The sequence below is a fragment of the Macaca mulatta genome, chromosome 1, assembly GCF_049350105.2.
Source record: "Macaca mulatta isolate MMU2019108-1 chromosome 1, T2T-MMU8v2.0, whole genome shotgun sequence".
NCBI classification, from domain to species: Eukaryota; Metazoa; Chordata; class Mammalia; order Primates; family Cercopithecidae; genus Macaca; species Macaca mulatta.
Window position 1 is genome coordinate 2,160,483 of NC_133406.1, and position 18,459 is coordinate 2,178,941.

The window sequence follows — 18,459 nt, forward strand, 5'->3', positions numbered from 1 at the left end:
TAGGAATGTTTAGTGAATTTTTTACAGTCCAGTGCCAGTGTTCAGAATCATGAATTCCTTTTAGTGCACCATTTGCAGCGTGCTAATTATGTGCCTGCCTTGAAGCTGAACCAAACTCTGAAGATTAATGTTATGGTATGATTCAAGTTGTCTTATTATGGGGGATAAGAGAATAAGGAAAACTGGAGACTTTTTTGGTTTGTTATATAAGAGATTACAGTTTGGTAACCACTGTGCCTAGCATTACTTTGAATCCTCAGTTATCTCTGTAACAGAATTGAGAACACGGTATTACTACCTGATTCTTTTATGTATGCCATTTGTGTTCTGATGTCTGCCTACAATAATGCCATTTCAGTCAGGGAAAACAAGAGGAAGATGTAGAGGCCAGCAGTAGGAGTTACATAGTACAAAGATCATTGTGTGGTAGAGGAGGACGTAGAGGCCAGCAGTAAGGGTCATATAGTACAAGATCATTGGACTTCGAGGGTCAGACTAATTCTTCATTCACTCTGTGTGCTTGGGACACACTCTCAGTCTTGGTTTTATCAACTATAAAATGATAACGTCTCCTTGTGAGGTGGTTTTGAGGATGCACAGAGATGTGTGTAAAGTAGAATGTTGCCTGACACGTATGGAGGCTTAATAACCATTGTTTTTATTAGTTGTGAAGAACAAAGGCTTGGTAGCAGAGATTTGGAATTTATTGATGGGTAAGGATTGATAAAACAATTAGATATGTGGATGAAGTTCTTGGTTTGGAAAAATGGATATGTAGGTAGGAGGAAGATATTTTTGGATATTCGTAGTTTTATTTTAAATGGTAGAATTTTATTTATTAAATATATTTTATTTTAAATATAGAATTATAGCACCTAACATTTTGAAGGTTAAATTTCTTATCAATTTTGATATTTAATAGAATGATCGTGATCCTCGTTTGCGGGAGAGATCACTGGCTCGAAATTCTATATTAGACCAGTATGGAAAAATCCTTCCTAGAGTCCATCGAAAATTAGCTGTTGAACGAGCTAAGCCTTACCATCTGTCAACATCATCAGTTTTTCGATTAGGTAAGAATTTCATTGAAGAATATCATAATCTATTGGATCAAAAACGATACTGAATAATTACTTTTCTGAAACCACCTTAAATTTAGCTACTTTCGCTAACACTCACAGGCATGCCTTGGAGATATTGCTGGTTTGGTTCCAGATCACTGCAATAAAGTGACTATCACGATAAAGCTAGTCTTCTCAATTTTTGGTTTCCCGTTGCATAATGTTTACACTATACTTTTAAGTGTGCGGTAGCATTATTCTTAAAACCAGTGTGCATACCTTAATTTTGAAATGCAATATTGCTAAAAAATGCTAACGATCATCTGAGCCTTCTGTGAGGTATAATCCTTTTGCCAATAGAGGATCTTGTCTCAGTGTTGATGGCTGCTGACTGATCAGCATGGTGATTACTGAAGGTTGAGGTGGCTGTGACAGTTTCTTATGATGACACAGTGAAGTTTGCCATGTCAGTTTACTCTTCCTTTCACTAGAGTTTCTCGGTAGCATGTGATACTGTTTGATAGCATTTTAGCCATAGAACTTTCAGAATGAGTCAGTCCTCTCAAACCTTGCCTCTGCCCTGTCATCTTAAGTTTATGTAATATTCTAAATGCCTGTTGAGTAACAAACTACTCTATAAGAAGGCAGGTTTTGGTCAATCGGACTTTTTATTATTTGGCTTCTAAGTAAGGAGGACAACACCGGGAGGATTCTCCAAAGCAGTGTCCAGCTGAGGGAGAGTGACAAGAGGGTTTTCTGGAGAGGGGAGAGGTGGTGTCGTTGTATGTGAAGGAGTGGTCCCGGTTGTGTAGACTTAGTTATTATGTCAGTATATAGGTCTCTGTCATGGTAAGGAAGCTGTAGCACCTCCTGGGGTGGAGACTTTAGTATGGTGGTAAAGAAAGTTCATTCTGGTTTATCTATAATATAAGTTGTTGGCCTGTCAGGAGATGGTTTTAACAAAGTAGGTGACTAATATTTTACATAGGGTTTAGGAAGAAACCGGCTAAATAGCGGGAGGCTGTAAAAAGGCTGATAGTTGATTAAATTTCTGTAATCCTGGGAAACTCTCTGTTTACAAATTTTCTCCCTGGAGATACGTCACTCGTCATTCTTGAGGGCTGAGAGATGGAGGTCAGTTTTTTTTGTAACTTTTTAATGTTGATCAGGGATGCGTGTCTAGAGATGTTAAAGGAGTGAACATTTTTAGATGCTAAATTTAAATATATTTCAAGATCTCAGGATAGGTTGTAATGGCTGGTATTGTTGTAATAAGAGCAGCTATAGTTGAATTTTTTAAATTTGGAAGATACAGATTTTATTGAGAGGTTCAAGACGTAGGGATAAGTTCATGTTAAACAGGGTGAAGGGAAGGAATCCAAGGCAGCCTGGCAGTGGGGTATATATTTTTTTGGGTGGCCGTTTCATGGCCACCACGTCAGGTTGGTTAGAAAAATGAGCCACCACCCTTTTTAGTGGTCCTAGCATTTGGAAAGTGCTCCCCCAGCTAGCTATTTCCTGCCATTTATGGGACAGATAAGTCAAAAGGTTTAGCAGGTTAAGCAAGGCTACAGTGGGAGCAGCAGTCACTTTTTGTTTGCTTAGCATGTAGAGGAATACATGCCTCAGAGGGACATGTATTTGTCTGAAGATAGAGACATTTAATAGTATGTTATTTGGCTTTAGGTGTTGTCTTTATATAAGGGAGACAGAGGCCCACATCAAAGATAGTCTTAGTCTCTTTAGTCAGCTGAAATTTTATCGTAAGTTGTTGGCATGTCTACTTGTATATACTAGAAACTGGAGTTTGGCACTCTTTGTCGTGAGTTTTATTTAGTGGGTTGTCTCTATTATTAAAAAATATTTTAAAATGCTAAATATTTTAAAATACTGTTTTTAATATTGAAATATGAATGGTGATTGTGTCAGGACAGTAGTGAGTTGTATTGAGGTGGCAGGTGGTAGTGTCGGAAGCAGCAGCCGGTACCTCCCTTTTGGGTCAGACTTACTACACTGACAGTGTCACTTACTACACTGACAATGTCACTTACTACACTGACAATGTCACTTACTACACTGACAGTGTCACTACACTGACAGTGTCACTTACTACACTGACAGTGTCACTTACTACACTGACAATGTCAGTGTAGTAAGTCTGTGTTGAAAGAATATCATAGTGCCTGTATATTTGACCTACAGTTGAATAGTTTAGTAGGACTTACACAGTAAGTAGTATTTACTATAGATGTGTTAGTCAAGGTGACATAAGGAACGTTTTTGTGGAGGGGATAACTGCAGGAAAGGGGAGCTTGCTCCAGTTTTGTGGGGTGAAAATGAAGTTTGAGGTCACCACAAATTGCATGGCTTGGACAAGCTAGGCTTGTGGGTGTCTATCGTATATTCAGTATTGGGACAGATTCTTTCCCTTTGCTGTGATGCAAGAGAAATCGACTAGTGTATTGTCTCTAGTATATTTAGTACTGGGACAGATTCTTTCCCTTTGCTATGATGCAGGAGAAATTAACTAATGTATTGTCTTTCCAGAGACCGTCAGTCACAGTAATAAAAGGGACTGAACGGTAGAGGGAGAAAGAGTTTATTTTTTATATGGTAATTTATCACCAGTTAAGATTTTTTTATTTTACAGAAGAGTAATGAGTATGGAGAGTTCTGTAAGGGGGAAAGTTTGAATATATCGAGTATGGCAAGGGCACGTTTTACTTAATGTGTAATATTCCTTCCCCAGAAGTCAGAGACTGGCTTATAGGAATAAGTTGAACCTAGTAGAGCCTGATCTGAGGGCTCTAGTGCAGCATCACTCAGGAATGATGGTTTTTAGGGTCTGAGCCCCTGAATTTTAGGAGAAGAGTGAGTGGTTAATAGCACATGGTCCAAACAGAGTTTAGTTGGTCCGGAGGTGATTAGGATTTTTGAATCTTACGGTGAACCCGGTCTGTAGGTTAATATGGGTGAAGCTTAACCTCAGTGGGAACTAGTAGACTGTGGTTTCACATATTTTGAGAGTTTGTATGTTTTAAAATCGACAGCATGTTTTACTCCCCTCTCGGTCTCAACAGCAGCTCATGTTGAAGGTTCCATCATGCCAAGCAAGCTCTTCTATATAGTAATCGGAAAGGGCCAAGTCCCACTTCCTTTCAGCACCCGTGATAGTGTGATGGGAAGGAGCTTTAGTCAGTTTTTGAGTTCCCTGGCATAGTTTGGCTAGCATGACCCTTATGGTGTTATTACTATGCTTGACCTTTTTAGATGACTGAGATTTCTTAAGTTGTGTGTAACCTCCTCTATTAAATTTCCAGGGCAGGGGACACCCCCTGAGTAACTTTGTAAATGAAGGCAGTTCTGTTGTCACTCTGGATTGGTCAGAGTAAGCCAGAAACCCCAAGACGATGTCTTTGATTAAAACTCTGACAACCTCGTTTGTCTTTTTGTGTGTGACAAGGGAAGGCTTTTATTTAGCCAGTAAAGGTGTCTACACTAGTAGGTACCTGAAGTTTTCGGGTGCTGGGGCATCACTGTAAAGTCTTCTTGTCAGTCTTTTCCTGGCATGCCACCCCAGCTGACAGCTTAGGTTAGTGGAGGCACAAGGGAGCCCGATCTGGGTGTTATGTTGTACAAATTGGAGACACCTGTTAGATCCTTGATGTTTTATCTTTTAGATCAGGTATCTTTATTAACTAATTGCATAAGATTTGTTTTGTTTTTTACCATGATGTGATGGTCTATGACCATATTTAGTTATAGACCACCCTAGGTTTTTGGGAATCTAGATTTTTTTTCTTTTTTTTTGTCATTAATAGTTCATCCTTCTGAATCTAAATGTGGAAAATACCCTTCCCATTTGGCTTTAATTCCAGAGGTGAACACTTGTGGAGTAGGATGTCCGGGATCAGGATCATTTGTAAAGTTCACATGTTTGGGTTGTCTTTTTAGTAGCTGTATCTTTAGGTTATTATTATTTTTAATAACCTCAAATTTTTATTTTTTATTTTTTTGGTGACCCTGGCAGTAGGCCACCGCTACCCTTTTAGGTAACTGTACTGCTGCCTCTAATAGCTGTAATATTTTTAATATGATTAACCTCCTTATTGTCTGCAGTCAGGAGGCCTCAAAAAAAAAATGCACTGTAGGCATGGATTACAGAGAAAGCATACTTAGAGTCTGTGGAGACGTGATGGCCTTAACCTGTCCTGAAGACAAGGCTCTATCTAGTCAGGGATTGTAGGCTGTTAGCCTCCTTAACTCCAGGTGAGGACAGCATTGTATGCTTTGTTTTTCTCGGCCCCTTTTTATGATGTTACTCTGATTTACAAACAAAGACTTTGTTAACTTCAGAGTTCTGAAAGGGTTTGTTTTTTATGTCCTTTTGACTAGAATACATTTTACCACCAGTCGTTGAGGATTTGTGTAGGGGCAGTTCCTGATTTTAGGTCCTTTTTTTTTTTTTTTTTTTTTTTGAGACGGAGTCTCGCTATTTTAGGTCCTTTTGAGGAGAATACGTTTTACCACCAGTGGTCGAGGATTTGTGTAGGGGCAGTTCCTGATTTTAGGTCCTTTTGAGGAGAATACATTTTACCACCAGTGGTTGAGGATTTGTGTAGGGGCAGTTCCTAATTTTAGGTCCTTTTGAGGAGAATACATTTTACCACCAGTGGTCGAGGATTTGTGTAGGGGCAGTTCCTGATTTTAGGTCCTTTTTTTTTTTTTTTTTTTTTTTTTGAGACGGAGTCTCGCTATTTTAGGTCCTTTTGAGGAGAATACGTTTTACCACCAGTGGTCGAGGATTTGTGTAGGGGCAATTCCTGATTTTAGGTCCTTTTGAGGAGAATACATTTTACCACCAGTGGTTGAGTATTTGTGTAGGGGCAATTCCTGATTTTAGGTCCTTTTGAGGAGAATACATTTTACCACCAGTGGTTGAGTATTTGTGTAGGGGCAATTCCTGATTTTAGGTCCTTTTGAGGAGAATACGTTTTACCACCAGTGGTCGAGGATTTGTGTAGGGGCAATTCCTGATTTTAGGTCCTTTTGAGGAGAATACATTTTACCACCAGTGGTTGAGTATTTGTGTAGGGGCAATTCCTGATTTTAGGTCCTTTTGAGGAGAATACATTTTACCACCAGTGGTGGAGGATTTGTGTAGGGGCAGTTCCTGATTTTAGGTCCTTTTGACTAGAATACATTTTACCACCAGTGGTGGAGGATTTGTGTAGGGGCAGTTCCTGATTTTAGGTCCTTTTGAGGAGAATACATTTTACCACCAGTGGTGGAGGATTTGTGTAGGGGCAGTTCCTGGGAGGTGGGCAGGAGCATGGCAGGGTTAAGCATCTGGCACACCTTGATGTGGCTGCCTCTTAGTTTAAGTTTCTGTTGTAACATCCTCCCCTCAGTAAGCAAATGGTGTCTCTGTTTTTAGCACTCTGGATAACTGAGGACCTAGACCATTAATGTCTGACCCATGGTTTGTTTCTAAGCTTTTCTCATTACTAGGCAACTTGTAACCACTGTCCTAAGACATGGGGGCCATTTCGTGGCCACCATGTCAAGCTGGTTAGAAAAATGAGCCACCACCCCTTTTAGTGGTCCTCGCATTTGGGTAAGTGCCCCCCCCCCGCTAGCTATTTCCTGCCATTTATGGGACAGATAAGTCCAAAGGTTTAGCAAGTTCAGCAAGGCTACAGTGGGAGCAGCAGTCACTTTTTGTTTGCTTGGTTAGTTGTTTTTAGTTTTTTGAAGGCTCAGTTGTATTGTTTATCTCATTTAAAAGGGTCTGATTCCGGCTCTTGTAGCTTTTTATAAAAAGGCTTTGTTAAAATACCCAAATTGGGAATTTATATATGACAGAATCTGGCCATTTTCAAGAATTTTGGGTTCTGAGGAGGCGGTATTTGATACACAACCGTTTTCCTGTCCTGGGAAAGACACCCGGTCCCTGAGAAAGTAAATAGCCTCGGGCTTTTTTTTTTTCAAGGGTTTTTTTTTTTTTTTTTTTTTTTTGAGACGGAGTCTCGCTCTGTCGCCCAGGCTGGAGTGCAGTGGCGCGATCTCGGCTCACTGCAAGCTCCGCCTCCCGGGTTCACGCCATTCTCCTGCCTCAGCCTCCCGAGTAGCTGGGACTACAGGCGCCCACAACCGCGCCCGGCTAATTTTTTGTATTTTTAGTAGAGACGGGGTTTCACCGTGGTCTCGATCTCCTGACCTTGTGATCCGCCCGCCTCGGCCTCCCAAAGTGCTAGGATTACAGGCGTGAGCCACCGCGCCCAGCCTTTTTCAAGGTTTTATACCCTCTTTTAGCTAGAAAGTTTAGGGTATTTTTACCAGATTACTCTTTAGAGGAGCTAGTAATTAAAATACCGCTTACGTATTATACTTTTCTCTTTTAAATGTGAAATTCCCGTAATCCCTGGAGACCCTCCATCTGTTTACACTTTATCATTTCAACACTGTAGATTCCATCTCAAGAATCCACTTGTTTGTCTATCTGTAAGAAGCAATTCATCATTTATTCATGTTTTATCATGAGATTACAGCAATTTATCACATCTTTAGTCTGTTTTTGTTTTTTTAAGAGACAAGGTCTTAGTCTGTCACAGACACTCTAGTACCGTGGCATGATCATAGTGCATTGTAGCCTTGACCTCCTGAGCTCAAGTGATCCTCCTGCCTCAGCTTTCCGAGTGGCTTAGACTACAGGTGTGTGCCACCATGCCTGGCTATTTTTTGTAGAGAGGGCCTCACTATGTCGCCCAGGCTGTTGTCAAACTCATGGCCTCAGGTGATCCTCCCACTTTGGCTTGCGAAAGTGCTGGGATTACAAGCATGAGCCATCATGCCTGGCCCAGGCTCTGCTTCTTTCTAGTTCTCTTGCTCTTTCCCCCATATCTGCGGTTGTTTTCTCCACTGAAGTCTTGAAGCCCTCAAAGTTATTCATGAAAGATGGAATCACCTTCTTCCAAACTCCTCTTATTGTACAGTTTGACTCCTCCCAGGAATTATGAATGTGCTGAATGGCATCTAGAATGGTGAATCCTTTCCAGAAGGTTTTCAAAGGACTTTGTTCAGATCTCTCAGAGGAATCACTCTGTGACAACTATAGCTTTATGAAATGTATTTCTAAATTATATCTTGAAAATCGAGATGACTCTGTGATCCAGGGTTACAGAATGGATGTTGGGTTTTCTTGCCTGCTAACAGCATTCGTCTCCCTGTACATCATCAGAGCTCCTGGGTGACCAGGTGCATTATCAGTGAGCAGTAATATTTGAAAAGACTTTTTTTTTTCTGAGTAGTTCTCAACAGTAGGCTTAAAATATTCGGTAAACCATGCTGTCAACAGATGTGTTTTCATCTAGGCTTTTTCCATGGATAGAAGGCAGGCATAGTAGATTTCCCATCATTCTTAAGGGCCTTGAGATTTTTGGAATGGTGATTGCTTTTAATTTAAAGTCATCGAGTACATTAACCCCTAACTGCAGAGTCACCCTGTCCTTTGAAGCCAGGCATTGACTTCCCATTCATGTGTTCACTGAAGTAGCACTTTTAATTTCCTTCAGGTTCTTTTTTGCATTTACAACTTGGCTAACTGGCATAAGAGGTATAGCTTTTGATTTAAAGTCATGGACATGCGACTCTTCCTTTCACATGAACACCTGAGGTCTTTGTAGGGTTATTTGTTGGCTTAATTTTTAGATACTGTCAGTCTCAGGGAATAAGGGAGGTCCTTGGGGAAAGGGAGAGACAAGGAGGAACAGCTAGTCAGTGGAGTAAGCACATGCTGTTGAAAAAATGGTGCCAGTAGACTTGCTGGACACAGGGTTGCCACAGACCTTCAATTTGTTTAAAACAAAACACATGGCTGGGCACGTTGGCTCATGCCTGTAATCCCAGCACTTTGGGAGGCCGAGGCAGGTGGATCATGAGGTCAGGAGATTGAGACCATCCTAACTAACACGGTGAAGCCCCGTCTCTACTAAAAAATACAAAAAGTTAGCTGGGCATGGTAGTGGGCACCTGTAGTCCCAGCTATTCGTGTGGCTGAGGCAGGAGAATGGCGTGAACCCGGGAAACAGAGCTTGCAATGAGCCGAGATCGCACCACTGCATTCCAGCCTGGGCAACAAGAGCGAGACTCTGTCTCAAAAAGAAAAACAAACAAATAAAAAATACAAAAATTAGCAGGGCATGGTGGCGCATGCCTGTAGTCCCAGCTACTCAGGAGGCTGAGGCGGGAAAATCCCTTGAGCCTCGCAGGCAGAGGTTACAGTGAGCCAAGATCATGCCACTGCACTCCAGCCTGGGCGACAGAGCAAGACTCCGTCTCAAAAAAAAAAAAAAAAGAAAAAAAAATTAGCCAGGCATGGTGGCTATGCGTGTAATTCCAGCTACTTGGGAAGCTGAGGCCAGAGAATCGCTTGAACCCAGGAGGCAGAGGTTGCAGGGAGCCGAGATCATGCCACTGCACTCCAGCTTGAGTGACAGCAAGACTGGTCTTAAAAAAACAAAAATTATATATATAATTTTTAGCTACTCTTACCACGTAATGTGTGGTTGTTTTTTGTAATCATTCTTTCATATGCTTTTATTAAAATCCTGTTTGTTAGAGATGCAGTTAATTCTAACATTCTTCATTTTACAGTTTCTAGACCCAAGCCATTATCAGCAGTTCCAAAGCAAGTTGTAACAGGAACTGTGTTGACAAGATCTGTTTTCATCAACAATGTGTTATCTAAAATTGGAGAAGTCTGGGCAAGCAAAGAACCTATAAGTAGCACCACACCTTACAATAGGTATGTTTTCTTACATGTTTCATGGTCACGCTGCTTGTTAATCTTTACTGGACATCAGCATCCACTCTCATTGCCTAAGTTTATTAGTGTTAGTGTATGTAAAAAAGATAAACTCTGTTTCTTAGAAGAATTTTTAAAAACCTTTAAAAGTGAAATGTTCGGCCGGGCGCGGTGGCTCAAGCCTGTAATCCCAGCACTTTGGGAGGCCGAGACGGGCGGATCACGAGGTCAGGAGATCGAGACCATCCTGGCTAACACGGTGAAACCCCGTCTCTACTTTAAAAAATACAAAAAACTAGCCGGGCGAGGTGGCGGCGCCTGTAGTCCCAGCTACTCAGGAGGCTGAGGCAGGAGAATGGCGTGAACCCGGGAGGCGGAGCTTGCAGTGAGCTGAGATCCGGCCACTGCACCCCAGCCTGGGCGGCAGAGCGAGACTCCGTCTCAAAAAAAAAAAAAAAAAAAAAAAAAAGGTGAAATGTTCATTGTTATTTGTAAGCAATGCGGAAATGTACAAAGTAAAAAAAAAATGAAAACCCTTTGTTCTCCCATCTAATCCACTTGTTACCAGTGCTCCTTGTGATACATTAGAAGTTAAATCTTTATTTTTGTAGTTCAAAAATAGAAGAACCATCTCCTATAGTGTATTCACTCCCAGCTCCAGAGCTGCCTGAGGCGTTTTTTGGAACACCAATTTCAAAAGCATCACAAAAAATTTCTAGGTAAGAATTTATTAAATCATTCTTAGAGACACAATGTTAGTTGGTAATTACAATTATAATTTTTAATTATCTTTAACATTTTATAGACTATCTTAAATTATTAAATGAATATTTTAATGTTTGCTTTTTATTATACTTTGGGCAGCAGTAATTTTAGGAAATTTTACATCAGGTAGTGTACTTAAAACATTTGTTTAATAATTTCAGACTGCTTAGTGGACAGGAGTGAAGTTTGTCTCATGAGCAAACTATTAACTTACTTTCCTTGTTACCTCCTTGTTACTAGACCTCTAAATGAAGGTTGTTTTTATACTTAGTTACAAATTAATCTTGGGTAGCTCACTGAAGCTTTCTTCTGTTCAGCATTGCCTACTAAAATGTCTTGTGTTGCTTCAGATGCAGCACTTTCACATCTTACCTGTGGTGTTACAAAAATAGTTAACTTGAAGTTTTGTATCCAAGATGAAATTGTGATTGCAAGTATTTACTTACGAGCATTGGTTAGTTGAAAAGTGTTCATAATTATCTACCACAGAGAACAGAGTATGTATCTTAATGTATTGATTATTATTAATATGCCCAGGATCATTGCAAATTTTTTGTTTTATCATGGACAAAATTACATTGTTTAAAGTATTTATAATGATTATAGATAATCATTACAAGATTATCTGAATTTTTGATATTAAGAAAAAGATACTTGAGGTAAGATCATAGAAAGAACTGAGGCCAAAAGTATAGAGTGTAATAATAGACATATTTTAAAGGTTGAAAGGATTTTTAATGGCCTCAGGTCCTTAAAGAAGTGTTATGAGAATTTTTTTTTTTTTGAGACGGAGTCTTGCTCTGTCGCCCAGGCTGGAGTACAGTGGCCGGATCTCAGCTCACTGCCAGCTCCGCCTCCCAGGTTTACGCCATTCTCCTGCCTCAGCCTCCCAAGTAGCTGGGACTACAGGCGCCTGCCACCTCGCCCGGCTAGTTTTTTGTATTTTTTTAGTAGAGACGGGGTTTCACCGTGTTAGCCAGGATGGTCTCGATCTCCTGACCTCATGATCCGCCCGTCTCAGCCTCCCAAAGTGCTGGGATTACAGGCTTGAGCCACCGCACCCGGCCGTGTTACGAGAATTTTTTAAAGCCAGCATTAGCTCAGATGGAAGAGAGCCAATTGGGTTTTGAATATTTACTTTATGTGTTTTTCATACTGAGTTTGCATTACTGGGTAGACAGTATATCTTGCAATGAAATACAGCGAAATAGATAACATCCGTGGGTACATCATATAGTAAGGCTAAAGTGCTAATTTATGAAATTGATATTTTTATGTGATATAGGATGCATTCTTTATATGGATTATAGTAAAAAAATATATTAGCTCTAACAAGTAAAAAGTTACATAAATCAATTTTTTAAATACCAGTGTAGATTTTTGTATATAACCTTGCAGATAGTAATGACATCAGAAAAGGTTAGTTCTGAAAGAATATTTGGTCTCAGGATTGAAGACCTGAGACCTAGTGCAATATTTCACATTTCATTTAGAAAATACCTTAAGAAGGTTTTCCTTAGAAGCTTTAATGTTAAAATACTAAGTCTCGTTGATGCAGGAGTTTTGCTTTGACTTGGTAGGTTGCTTTTGTTGCACAGTCCTTGCTTTTGAGAAGCAGTCATTCATAAATAGGTACCTTAAACATAAATATTAACACAATGCAAACATTTAACAATGTTCCTTTGGGATGGCTCAGTATAAAAGTGAACAAACTATTTTCCAAGTTTGAATTGAATCCAACTACAGAATTTAAATGCAAATGAGATAGAGAAAGAAGAGAATCTAGAAGAAAAGAAATGTCTAGCATTTCTAGACATTGAATATTCTTGGTTTGGTAGAAATCTAAAAGCTGTGTTTGATACAGAATAACAAGTGGGAAGACCTTTAAATATTTCCCCACTGTCACCTGTGTGGGTCTACCGCCCTGATAGATAGGATGACAAAGAGGGTCCTGCAACTACAAGTTTGTGTTTCTGGGCTCCACACCGCCCTGATAGATAGGATGACAAAGAGGGTCCTGCAACTACAAGTTTGTGTTTCTGGGCTCCAGAGCACACTCTGCTTTTCTGGTTATTCTCAGGTGAGCCGTGTTGGCATTTGGGGGAAATAAAAAGGGATTGTTTTTACTGCTAGGAAATACAACCAGAAGATAGACTGTTTATTAGGAAATCGAGAAAAGAGTGACCTGTGCAAATGGTCCACCAAAAATGACCACCTGAAAACTCGACTTTTGAGTTGAAATTTATCTGTATATTAAACTCTAAAACTTACTTGGATTATACATGCTCACCACAAGTAATCAGTGGGATCAGTTTTATCACTGGGACTAGGACATTACGGAAAACCTTGTAGTAGAGTCTTAACGTTGTACTTTGTCACCAAACTCACTGATTTGAAAAAGTTAACTTTTGGTTGTGGGGAGGGGCTGGTCAGTCTAGTCTTTATTGTAATCAGAACCATAAAGGCAAAATGAACCAGTTTTCATTATATGTATTACATGTAAGTGAATGGATATTTTGCATGTTAATGAATTGTAGTAAATGAATTGCCAGGGAAGCTTTGTCCTGTTTTTCTTAGTGTTTTAAATAATTGGCAGTTCATCTTCACTTGAAAATAGATGCTAGGCACATAGCGAGAGCTCAGTAAATGTAGGTAAAGGGAAGGAGGACGACACAAACTCCTTTTAAAAATCAGTTGCTACATGCAATTCTTAATTCTGTTTTGCTATGAATAATTTTCTGACTTTTTGAATGCATGGTGGCACTTTGGATTACATTAATATACTTGACTGAATTTGTATTTGCATGTGGCTGTCATAGTTACCAGTGAATATAGAGGTCTGATTAAATGGGGTACTAAATTCTTTTGGTTTTTCAGTATAACTCAATAAATGCACATTCTGATTACAGACTGCTAGATTTGGTTGTTCAGCCTGTCCCCCAGCCTTCTCAGTGTTCGGAGTTTATTCAGCAATGCTCCGTGAAATCTCCTTTGTACCTAGTATCCCGTTCACTGTCCTCAAGTTCACAATTAAAAGGATCACCTCAGGCTGTCTCCAGGACTTCAGAATTACATTTGCTTGAAACTCCTCTTGTAGTTAAGGTTAGTATTTATGCATCTAGCATTCACAATGAAACTGGATTGCTCTTATTTTTCAAGTAGCAAGGAGAAAAATAAGCAATTTATAACTGATACTTTTGGGGAGTGCTGGGAAATGCTTTAAGCATCTTTTTATATTTTCACATCTTCTAAAAACAGAGCTGATTAAATTTATCCCTTCCTGCTTAAAGTTAACAATTACATTTATTTTCTTAAATGTAATATAAGGTTCTGTGTGGTTATTGCAAATTTGCCTTTGTCATTTGTAATACTTTCAGGTTCTTGAGTTTGTTTGTTTTTATTTTTACATAAGCTCCATTTCTGATATCATTATGCTGTTATTTCTTCTATCAAATGCTATTTACTTCTTCGGTTTATTTGTATTTATTTAAATTCTTTGACTCCTTTGACAAAACTGTTACTCCTTCCTACTTTGGTATCCCTCTTTAAATTGCCTTTTCCCATCTCATAAGTTATTAGCTGAGAAATCACAGCACTCAACTTGTGATATCTGCTAGTGGTGGTCTTTTTAAACCTTTCCATTTTAAAAGTTTTTTTTTTTTAACATACTATCTTCCTAGCCCCTTGACTAATGTTCTGGATTGAAACCCAGAAGCTTTCTTTCTCCCTCACCCCTCCCCATTGTCCCTCGGTTCTCTGTTTGGATATCAAGCATTTATAGCGAAGCTAGGGAATCCTTATTTTTCAAGTTGAATAAAAGATACCTCAATTAATGCTCTTCCTAAAATAGTTATTAAAATAAGTTGAAAAGATTAGGTTTCAATAAGTTAATATTCAGTATAGTATTTTTCTTCATTTGTCAAAAAAAAAAATCCACTTTGTATCCTCTGCAGCTAGGTTCAAATGAAATGAAATTGGAGTAATTTTATACTTGCTGCCAGAATAGTCTAGAAAAAAGAATTGTTATGATCTTGTAACATGTCTAACAGAATTTATTATAATCTAATGGGATTCAGTAATTTGTTTACTAGACCTTTAGAGGCTAAGTGAAGGAATTATCTCTACTAAATAAATTTACATGCTAATTTCAGATTATTTGTATTCATTATACTAAATCTTCAGAGGATTCTGATACATAATTTGGTTATTATTGGATTTGTGTGATGAAATTTTTTTTTCTGAAACATACTACAGTCTTACTGTAGTTTTCTGTAATAGATTTGTATAATTCTATAATGTTAAGTAATTTATCTTACTAATTGGCACTTTATTTTTTAGTTGAATTTAGGTTGGAAATAATGCTTTTAGAAAAATTATGGATGCAGCTTTATGTTTCGTAGACTTACATATAAAAAGCTCTGGAAGAATTTTGTATTTTCTTTGCAGAAATCTGGAATAAATATTTCTGTTGATACGTTAATGGAGATGAGAATATAACCACTATTGTGACTCAGTTGACCCAGTCTGTTTTTATATAACCACTTTTCATGGTGTAATTCCATTTGCTCTTTACCATAGAAAGCTAAAAGTTTGGCCATGTCAGTTACTACTTCTGGATTTTCTGAGTTCACTCCTCAGTCCATCCTGAGGTCTGCTCTTCGATCAACACCTTTAGCATCTCCCTCTCCATCACCTGGAAGGTCTCCTCAACGACTTAAAGAAACTAGAATTTCATTTGTGGAAGAAGATGTCAACTCAAAATGGATTCCTGGAGTAAGTTTGATAATAATTGGGAGAAAAGACATTTTTTAATAAGAATATATTAGCTCTGACAAGTAAAAAGTTACATAAATCAATTTTTTAAATACTACAATAGATTTTCGTATATAACCTTGTAGCTAGTAATGAAATCAGGAAAGGTTAGTTCTGAAAGAAACACTGGGGCCATTGGCTAAACCAAACACGTCATCTTACAGATAAATAGGGCTCAGAAGCACCAAGTTGGCTGTAGTCAACTAGATATATGGTGGTAGAATTGGGACTAGTTTTTAGTCCTTCCTAGTTTTTAGTCCTTCTTTTATGTTTGTTTTTACCTTATACTGTGTTGTTTCTAGCTGGTTGTATATTTAGGAGGGTGTGTCTTTAGATCCACTGTAGATTAATAGGAACCTTTCAGTGACTATTGGTCATCTAGCCTGTTCTGTGTTTTAGTCTTCTGAAAATACTGGTATATTACCAATTAGGGAAACATTAGCCACCATTAACTTTTATGTACCAGAAGAGAATGGATTTAGAATAAATGAATTTTTATTAAGGAGAAAGTTTGGATAAAAACAGCAAAGAAAGCGTGGGTATGACTGGGATGGGTAGCTTAGGACTAGACTTAACTGTGATATTTATTAATTATTTTGTTTTCAAAATCTTACTTTACAGGCTGCAGATGATAGCAAATTAGAAGTATTTACTACGCCTAAAAAATGTACAGTTCCAGCAGAAACTGAATGGCTGAAGAGCAAAGATAGGACCACATCTTTTTTCCTGAACAGCCCTGAAAAGGAGCATCAAGAAATGGATGTGGGGTCACAAAGTTTAGAGAAACTGGATGTGAGCAAAGGAAACAGCAGTGTTTCAATCACATCCGATGAGACTACCTTAGAGTATCAGGATGCCCCATCACCGGAAGACCTTGAAGAGACTGTTTTCAGAGTCTGTAAGCCCAAAAGCTCTTCCACTGCACTAACTACTAATGTAACTGAACAAACTGAAAAGGATGGAGATAAAGATGCATTTGCGTCAGAAGTAACTCCTTCAGACCTGCAGAAACAAATGGGTAAGAACTCATTTCTGAATACTCCAAATTGTTATTAATGTCCCTCAATAAAGTTTATAATAGAATTTTTTCCACCATAAGAAAAGCATCATAGCCAGGCACTGTGGCTAATGCTAGTAATCTCAGCACTTTGGGAGGCTGAGGTTGGAGGATTGCTTGAGCCCAGGAGTTCAGCACCAGCCTGTTCAACATAGCGAGGCCCTGTCTTTACAAAATAAAAATTTAAAAATTAGCCAGGCATGGTGGGAGTGTTCAGAAGTTTGAAACCTCACTGAGCTGTGATTGCACCACTGGACTTTAGCCTGCATGACAGAGCAAGACCCTGTCTCAAAAAGAAAGCGTCAGAGTTAAATATTATATGCTCACAGTGTTCTAGTTCCTAGACATAATGCACAGATCTTACTCTTTCGGCTTAAAAAGTGTGGCTTACCTTGCTTCATGAGTAGGTATGAGATTTCAGAGGAGAACTTAGGTGTTACATTTTTTATTTGGCCATGAAATTTAGAAAAGAATAATAGTATTTAAGGAAGGAAACGTAAGATGCCATTGTCTGACTTGAAAGTCCTTCCAGTAGTTATAAGAAATAACTTTACAGAACAAATTATTACAATTTTTATGTATTTATTTTTTGGAGATGGAGTCTCACTCTGTTGCCCAGGCTGGAGTGTAGTGGCGCGATCTGCAACCTCCCCTCCCCCGCAACCGGGTTCAAGCGATTCTCCTGCCTCAGCCTCCTGAGTAGCTGGGACTACAGTCACCCACCACCACACCCGGCTAATTTTTGTATTTTTAGTAGAGACGGGGTTTCACCATGTTGGCCAGGCTGGTCTTGAACTCCTGACCTTGTGATCCACCTTCCTTGACCTCCCAGAGTGCTGGGATTATAGGTGTGAGCCACCGCGCCCTGCCAAATCGCAATTTTAAACTTATCCAGCAGTCTTACGTTTCTAGAATTCCATTCTACTCTCCGTCCTCACCTCCAAAATAATTACTGGATAATGAAAATAAATGTTCAGGCTGGGTACAGTGGTTCACGCCTGTAATACCAGCACTTTGGGAGCCCAGAAGTTCAAGACCGGCCTAGACAACAGAGGGAGACCCCATCTCTACAAAAATTTTAAAAAATTAGCTGGTCATGGTGGCCTGCACCTTTAGTCCCAGTTACTTGGGAGACCCCATCTCTACAAAAATTTTAAAAAATTAGCCGGGCATGGTAGCCTGCACCTGTAGTCCTAGTTACTCGGGAGACCCCATCTCTACAAAAATTTTAAAAAATTAGCTGGGCATCGTGGCCTGCACCTGTAGTCCCAGTTACTCGGGAGACCCCATCTCTACAAAAATTTTAAAAAATTAGCTGGGCATCGTGGCCTGCACCTGTAGTCCCAGTTACTCTGGACACTAGGGACTAGTGTCCGGAGGGGAGGATTGCTTGGACGCAGGAGGTTGAGGTTGAGGATGCAGTGAGCTGTGATTGCGCCATTGTACTCCAGCCCAGGCAACAGAATGAGACCCTGTCTCAAAAAGAAAAAAAAACTAGTTCAGTGGCTCATGAATTTATTATCTTCATATTCTTCTACCTATCAAAAAATGTTTTGAGTTCCTAATGTATGTATTCCTGTTAGCTCCTTCTGTGTTTTTTCTGGGTGTTGAAGATCAAACAGGGAGTCAGGTAGAAATGGCACCTGCTCCCTTGTCACATAGAGTATGGTGGACTATATTGACAAACCCTTATAATCCAGTTTGGTTAACAAGAGGGCCAGGGGAACCCTAGTTAGGGGGAAAGACTTGACCTAGAATTGGTGGATCAGAAAACAGCCTATTTATATGTTTCTTACCCTACACACAGTTTTAACAAGGTTATTTAAAGGTAACTCCTAACTCTAAAGCTGTAAAACCACATACTTACATAAAAATCTGCATCTTAAGCAGTTTAAGATGAGAGTCCACTGAAGTTTGGACTATGATATCTTTACTTAGTAAGCATGGGCATTATTAAT

General features: G+C 39.2%; 1 protein-coding gene across 9 annotated transcripts in view; it reads left to right on the plus strand.

Moving 5' to 3' along the window:
• Window positions 1-18,459, plus strand: part of AHCTF1 (AT-hook containing transcription factor 1) — a 100,210-nt gene that overhangs the window by 60,718 nt on the left and 21,033 nt on the right. For 6 of the 9 annotated variants that reach the window (XR_013415861.1, XR_013415862.1, XM_015127953.3 and 3 more), the window contains exons 23-29: window positions 4-135; window positions 923-1,073; window positions 9,717-9,867; window positions 10,479-10,586; window positions 13,542-13,734; window positions 15,211-15,405; window positions 16,066-16,462. Coding sequence is in view for 7 of the 9 variants with exons in the window: in XM_015127953.3 (XP_014983439.1) it covers window positions 4-135; window positions 923-1,073; window positions 9,717-9,867; window positions 10,479-10,586; window positions 13,542-13,734; window positions 15,211-15,405; window positions 16,066-16,462 (1,327 nt within the window). In the remaining 2 variants the exon portion in view is untranslated. The remainder of the gene's footprint in view (window positions 1-3; window positions 136-922; window positions 1,074-9,716; window positions 9,868-10,478; window positions 10,587-13,541; window positions 13,735-15,210; window positions 15,406-16,065; window positions 16,463-18,459) is intronic. The other 3 variants (XM_077997932.1, XM_077997946.1, XM_077997927.1) reach the window with 1 other exon arrangement.